Below are 7012 nucleotides of genomic sequence, written 5' to 3'. Positions count from 1 at the left end.
TTTAAACCTTTCTATAACCAGTTGACCTTATATGAGATGAACTTTCCCTTTAAGTTTCTTTCAAAGTTAAAACTCCTCTGAAAATCAAAGTGCTTCTATGGCTGGCTCTTCGAAACAGTATTCTTATTAAATATAATCTATTGAAGAGGAGATGGAATGGTAATACGTGTTGTGTCTTTTGTGGTCGTGATGAGGCTATTGAGCACTTATTTCTACACTGCTCTCAGTTGCCAGGTTTGTGTGGAGCTTACTACAATGTTCATTCAATTTGCGAGTACCTCCTGATAATGTGAAAACTTTATTTTCTTCTTGGCTTGCGCAGTTTAGCAAAGATAAGAATATGCTAGTTTCAGTTGGTATTTCGGCTGTAACTTGGTCTATTTGGAACTGTCGAAATGATATCTGTTTTGAACGCAGGAGTGTACTTGACCCTTTTGTAATTGTTTACAGAGCCTGTTCTTTAATCAATTCTTGGGTAATCTTTCAGATGCTATCCTCTATCTTAGTCTAGCCTGCTTAGATGGTGGAGGTTGTTTCAGAGGTTCTTGGGGCTTGTCCCCGCTGGTTCAGTATGCTGGGTCTTCAGGCTCCAGCGTGTTTCCTCTTTTGTCTGTTTGGTTCGCTTTCGTTATAAGACCACTAATGGTTTCTATAAATAGAAATCGGGGGGTAACCCTTCCTTCATTGTTGGAAGGTTCTCTTGATTAAAGATATTTTACAAAGTCAAATGCAATGGTAACGACAAGCTGCCAGACACACCGAAAATTCAGGTATTATAAGGCCTATTTGGTATCACCCTGCAACATAAATTCCACTCATTCTGAACCGAAAAAGGATAATGCAGTATTCGCAAAAATAAGTGAAGGGGGGAGTGGCGAAGTGGAGAAGGTGAAGAGATTGAACATCGGTTCTGAATCCCGCTATATTTCCATTCAAATCACCAACAACTGTAACACCGTTATATATATAATCTATATATTTACAGAAACTAGCCAAACATATATGATGATAGAAAACACATATACAAGATATATACGATCGAATCGACGAGCCGGAAGAAGAAGAAGAAGGCAAAAGCCAAAGAATACCTACTCTCACCCTGTGCAAACCAAACCTCTCCTCTCTCTCACTCTCACTCTCTCTCTCTCTCTAACTAAACGAAATAGTCGTTCTACCCAGCCCATCTATCACATCCAGGTCCCTCACCATCTCACGCCCGGAGGTCGAGCCCCGGCCGAACTCCCTCGCCGGCGAGCTGCCATGGCTCCGGCACAAGTCCCAGCTCCGGTGCGCCTTGTTCCCCTTGCCGGGCCGAGGCTCGGAGCTCTTGCTCCGGCCGTAGCTCCTCGTCCGCTTGAAGCTCAGGTGGTCCAGCGTCTCGCGGTCAGAGTCCGACAGCGGGCTAGGGCACGTGCTGCCATGGCTGTTGTTCATTGGCGACGTGTTGTGCCTAGTGGCGTCTGCTTCATGAGGCGGCGGTTCTGACAACGACGGTCCTCCCTTGCGGGACCGAGACCGTTCCCGCCTTGTCGACTTGTTGTGCCCGTAGCCTCGGCTCTTCACCTGGAGCACCAGGTGGTGGAGCAGCACCACCAGCTCCAGCATGTGCTCCTCCGTCTTGGCCTTGTCGGCATGGTGCAGCGTCTGCACCCGGGTCACGCTGTGCCGGGAGCCCGATTTCTCGTCCATGTCACTCCTGTTATATCATTAAGTCAGGCTATGTTAGCAAACGAGTGTATAAGCAATATTGTCGACGAAATTCAGTGGTCATGATATCTGTGGAGACTGGAGACTAACCCGAAGTTTGCCCACTCGCCGACCCATCCGAATCCTTGGTGTGCTCTGGTAAAAGTACAGAAACCATGAATTTTGGAAAGAGGGACGAAAACAACATGATCATTTAAATCAGATTTTTATTTTGTTTATGAATAACCATTGGAAATCAGAAGGATCGGGCTACCTTGTCGTATTTTCTGCTATTGGCAGCAGCCAGCGAAGGGTTCTCTGCATTTCGGCTTTGATTTGAGATACAGAACGCTGCAGAGAATTAAAAAAAAAAGGTCGCAGTTAGTAATACGCTTTGATGCGTCAACACTAGCAACAACAGAATCACGTCCTTAGTTCTTGTCAAGAAAACATAAGCAAAATGCCTATCACATTCTATGGCATTCAAAATGCCTGCTAAGTATCCTGTGTATTTGCTCCTTCGGATATGTTGCAGTTACGCTGCCCATGCAGACAACTGAACTTTCAGTTCTTAGAACTGTTGAATCATGGCTATGGACACACACAAAAAAACAGAACTCTGCTAGTGCTAAGCTTGATACACCGGTTTTACATTTCTAGTACAGATCCACGCACACACATAAATAATAAAATATTCTTCAGAGTTGTGCAAGACAAACCTCCTCGTCTTCAGTTTTGACCGATTGCAACCGTGGCCGCAGAGCTGACTTCACTGTTTCTGGCAGTCCATGGTACAAGTTGTCCCTAGCACTAGGAGGAAGAGAGAGTGGCCGAGAAACCTGCATATGTAGACAATAGAATGAGAACCCTATGCTTTTTCTTGTTTCTTAATCAATGACATGTCACAAATAGGAGGCTAAAGAGTATAGACTGAAGCATGTAGACTTAGGTGATACCGATAACATATGAACTTCTTTATTTCAAAAATGACTTTCCAATTGGTATTTTGCAGCTAGGAGACAGAATGATATTTATTACAGACTACCATCGAATATTTTGCTCACCGAAAGAAAAGGGAAATAAATAAATGCATGGTTCATCAACAAAACGGAAACAGTTTCCCACATAAATAAGAGGCCACATGGAAATTGACTACATTAAGGAAAGTAGGGAACTAAGCAAGCATGATAAACATCGCGTGAGTCATCAAATTAACTTACTATATTTTCAATTTGATTGATAATGTTAGCATAATGCAGTGCCAGACCACATGCACCTAGCCTTTTGTTCTGACCTTGCTCCATAAAGTCAGTACCTACAGCAACTGTTTATTCAGAAGAAGCATCAGGATATTTGTCAGATAAATTTTGTGCGAACAATAAAGCAGACAGTCGATAATTAGTTACCAGCTTCACCGAATGCATCCCGGATTTGTTTATCCAGAAAAATGACGATATCGACAAGCTTTTCCACAACCTGGAAATAGGATAACGCAAAACAACGTTAGCATCCTTCAAAAGAACGAAAAGGCAATATGTGAGTAGCGGCGCATTCATTAAAAACTGTCTCAACAGAATGCTACCAGGCATAACCCAACAGACAGAATTACAGAAGGCCAATTTATAAAGCCCAATATATAAGACGTTTTGGCAGTTCAATTTAAACTGCCAAAATGTCTTATATTCAGAAACAGAGGGAGTAGTAATGAAGTAAATGTGGATGAAGATAATTACATCCTCCAAAGGTCTGGACCACAAGGATTTCTTCTTCAAATTTTTCACAAGCTTCCTTTGGCGCTTTAGTTCACTGTGCAAAATCATAACACTCTCTGCAAAGAGCAAAAATTGAATACAGTAAATATCCTTTAATGGCAAATTGTGGTACAGTTTTAGCATCTACTGAAGTTCTTTAAGAACAATGTCATCAGTCTGGCAGTACCTCGTCTAGCTGCTGGTACAGACTCCTCTTCATGAAATTTTCTTTGAAAATCCTGCTCAAATCTATCCAGCGCGTGCAATTCATGGTAAAGCTCCTGCACACCATAAACGGTAGCTATTTAGTGATTCAATAATTTCAAGAAGTACAATAACTATGATAACCGCTCCATAAACGGTAGAACTATTATCAAGTACAAGCACATCCCAAAGTATAGAAATGTGGAAATTAAGTAGAACATACAGAAGTGTTTTGAGCCAAACTGATCAAATGCTGGACAGTAGTTCCGATATGCTCTTTTGAATGATCCTGGGGCATGGAATCCTTCGTTGACCTGCACACCAGAGTAACCCATCGTATTCAGAACAAGAGGTGCTGATAAGATGGTAAATAATGACATGTCGAAATGAAATGCAAAATTCTCAGAAGCATACTTCTCAAAATAGCGTCCCAAGTTATGCCATATGGGGTCTTTACACAGGTCACCAAATCGAATTACTTCTCTTGAAAGGATGGCGAGCTCTTCCCTGTTGGATTCCATTTAAAATCGACATCAACAACGTTTACAGCAAGAAGAATTTTTAAAAAGTAAAATGAAACATTGCTTTTAAACTAACCATACCTCTTGTCGATGGCAGCAATATGCAGGAGCTCGCTGGGATCTGAGGAGATTAGTATCCGCACGCCGTCTGAATGCAATATCTCTTCCTTGAGTTCTTTTATATTATCGTCAGAGCATGACCTCCACAAATTGGAAGCTTTAGCTATTGTATTCGCGACTTCGAATGCCAGAATCTCGACTTTATTTCCCCGGGTTGTTCCCCCATAGAGAAACCCACTGCCGTGATTCAAACTAGCGATGCCGCTGCCAAGGGTATCTAAAACCTCAACGGCCTTTTCCAGGCCAGCGATGCTGGCTCTTCCGATAAATGTACCTGGTTCTGATACCTGGTATAAATAGCATGTTAGAGGCAACGGGAGAAGACTGCCGATATATTCTCAGCTATCAGGTATGAACGATGAATTGGAAATATACAGAGTATAGCACAGAGCAAAGGGGAGAAAGGAGAGCTGTAGTGTCCCTTTTAAGAAAGGATAGCAGGTGTTAGCTTGTATAAGGAAACTAACAGAGGAAGACACCTATATCTCAAACTGACTATGCTGGGCCTGCTTATGTGGTTGCAAAACTATGAAGTACTGACACCTTGTTGCTATTTCAGTATGATCTTTCCAATCTGAAGCGCACGCTACTGCTTTAAGGCAATTCCATAACCCTTCCAAACAAGTAGTTGTGCTACCGAAGATGATCCTTATGCTCACTGGCCAGATGAAAGCAGCCCTGGAACAGATGCTGCTACCAGAACAGTGGAGACATGGCCATCTATGACTGACTGACGGTGTCAAACTCCCTTAACCAGATAGATACTTGAGTTTCGATTGTCATGTATCATTCACTGCTTATCCAAATCATTTCGACAGCAACACACGCCCGCATCGCTTCATTTTTTACCGGACTTCACCATCCAGTGCTTCCTTGTGACAGTAAGTCAACTCGGCCAAGTTCGACGATTTCCACAAGGGAAGTGCAGTGCAGTATGCCAGTATCACAGGCTCCATGGATAGCATCGAAGAGGCGGTCAACGGCAGCCGCAAAGATGGAAGTTTCTGTCCGGGTCACTGGCTTGACCAGTCCAATGAGTAGACTTATACTATGTGCTGACAGCAACCCGAATGCAGATTAAGCAAGCTCAGCTCAAGAAGAGGAATCCGTGTGTGAGCAACCCTCCAGTGTGTGAAAAAACAATGGCCGCCAAGATTGACTTGGCGTTACGTTTGGACTCTGCCTCCTGTGCCACCGGTTCCCCTGCTCCGGCGACGGGCACGCTGATTGATTCATTCATTCCCCAATCCCAATGTTCGTCAGAAGAGCTCTGTGCGGAACCAAGCCGATTCTTCGTTTGGACGGAGTAATCTATGGTGGAGACATCCTGCGCCATGGCCGAACTGCGCGGCAGCTGAAACAACTAGCCATGGCGTGGGCATGGGCATGGCAGGCTTCCCTGGGGCGTATGCTCTGCTCCGGGCAGATTGGAACGCGTACTGCAGTTTCTGAAACTCTGTCACAGTCGAACCTGCTCTGTCTGACGAGAGGGGCTCGTCGCGACACCGAAGGTCTCTGCCGCGGCCGGCGGGCACTGCTGCAGGAGGCCGGCCGGCGGGGAGAGCTCGGGCTCGAGGGAAAGAAACACACAGGCAAAGATTGGTGAGTAGCGGTAGACGAGCAGAACGGGTACCTTGTGGGGCTTGTGCGGCGGCGGGATGGCGATCTCCCCGGAGTCGAAGTCGGTGGGGCCGTAGCGGCCCCGGCGCGCGTCGAAGACCGCGCCGAGCGCCTGCGCCTGCTGCTGCTGGTTCTGCTGGTGGTGGTACGGCTGCGGCTGGACGGCCCTCCCCTGCGGCCGCGCCGACCCCTCCCGCTTTTCCCGCCTCGAGAACACGCACCCCATGGCGCGCCTACGGGCTTGGAATCCAACCCAGGGCCGCTCGGCGCCTCCCTTGTCGGTCGCCGGCGGGCGTCGGTGGGTGGCGGCAGGCGTGGAGTAGGACGATGGAGTCCGGAGTGGGCAGGGCAGTGGCGCGGGATTGGTTGGGAGGAGGGCGGGGGAATGGGACGGAGAGGCGAGACGAGACGAGGAGGGTGATGTTTGGATGGACGGATGGAGGGAGGAGGATGGTGCTTTTGGGTTTCCTTTGGCGTCGCCGTCGTCGTCGTCGTCGCCCCTCGGCTGGTCGCCGTCGCGTTGCGTTCGCAGCCTTTGACTTGTTCCCTCCCACAATCCTATTCGGCTATTCTCTTCCCACCAGAACCAGCCGCTTTCCCACCTCGCCCCGTCCTCACCCCCTTCTCTCTACCTTCCTTTTCACCTTGCCTTCACTACTGGGCAACAGCTACTCCGTGTGCCGAGTAGTTTTATACTTCCGCCGTACAAAAGGTTGTGCATACGATAGGAAAGTTCTTTGATCTCAGTAGATCTTGATTTTATTTATAAATTAAGAACCTTAGGTTAACACTCGACTGTCACCGTGTCGTAAACCTTGCTCCAAGTCGTCTATCGTGAATTAGGCCAACTCCACCGCGCGACCCCATCCTGTCCGGCCTCATCCGTTTGGGGTAAAACGGATAAATGAAGCGGCCCAGCGCGCGATGGCCTGAATCTATTTGATTCATTTTGTGTACAAGCCGACCCATTTCAAGCGCATCTTTGCGTCGGGTTTGGGTCGCCGCGGACACCGAACGGACGCGCCGCTCGTCCGCGTCTGGCCACATGACGGGGCGGCCACCTACCTCCTGCCCGCCAACATCAATGCGCACGGGTGGCCGACCCCACCT

The 7012-nt window shown here is 47.1% G+C and overlaps 1 protein-coding gene across 1 annotated transcript; it reads right to left on the bottom strand.

The window, feature by feature from the left end:
* Nucleotides 1–904: 904 nt before the first annotated feature.
* On the bottom strand, nt 905–6469 carry LOC125520497 (protein PSK SIMULATOR 1-like). The gene is made up of 12 exons (XM_048685445.1): nt 5916–6469; nt 4244–4569; nt 4056–4148; nt 3865–3955; nt 3625–3718; nt 3420–3514; nt 3093–3162; nt 2907–3010; nt 2406–2525; nt 1961–2037; nt 1798–1842; nt 905–1696 (listed from the first exon to the last, which is right to left on the bottom strand). The coding sequence occupies exons 1-12, from the start codon at nt 6126–6128 to the stop codon at nt 1150–1152; spliced, it is 1875 nt and encodes a 624-aa protein (XP_048541402.1). The 5' UTR covers nt 6129–6469; the 3' UTR covers nt 905–1149.
* Between the last annotated feature and the right edge of the window lie 543 nt (nt 6470–7012).

This window comes from Triticum urartu, chromosome 7 (genome assembly GCF_003073215.2).
Source record: "Triticum urartu cultivar G1812 chromosome 7, Tu2.1, whole genome shotgun sequence".
Classification (NCBI taxonomy): Eukaryota; Viridiplantae; Streptophyta; class Magnoliopsida; order Poales; family Poaceae; genus Triticum; species Triticum urartu.
This window is presented reverse-complemented; position numbering and strand designations above follow the sequence as displayed.

Excerpts from the sequence above, each read along its gene's own strand:
- LOC125520497 (XM_048685445.1), bottom strand. The coding sequence starts at position 6,128 with ATGGGGTGCGTGTTCTCGAGGCGGGAAAAGCGGGAGGGGTCGGCGCGG. Across the intron at positions 4,149-4,243 it reads ATTGCTGCCATCGACAAGAG|GGAAGAGCTCGCCATCCTTT; the intron begins GTATGGTTAGTT and ends GGAATCCAACAG. Across the intron at positions 1,697-1,797 it reads GGCGAGTGGGCAAACTTCGG|GAGTGACATGGACGAGAAAT; the intron begins GTTAGTCTCCAG and ends ATGATATAACAG.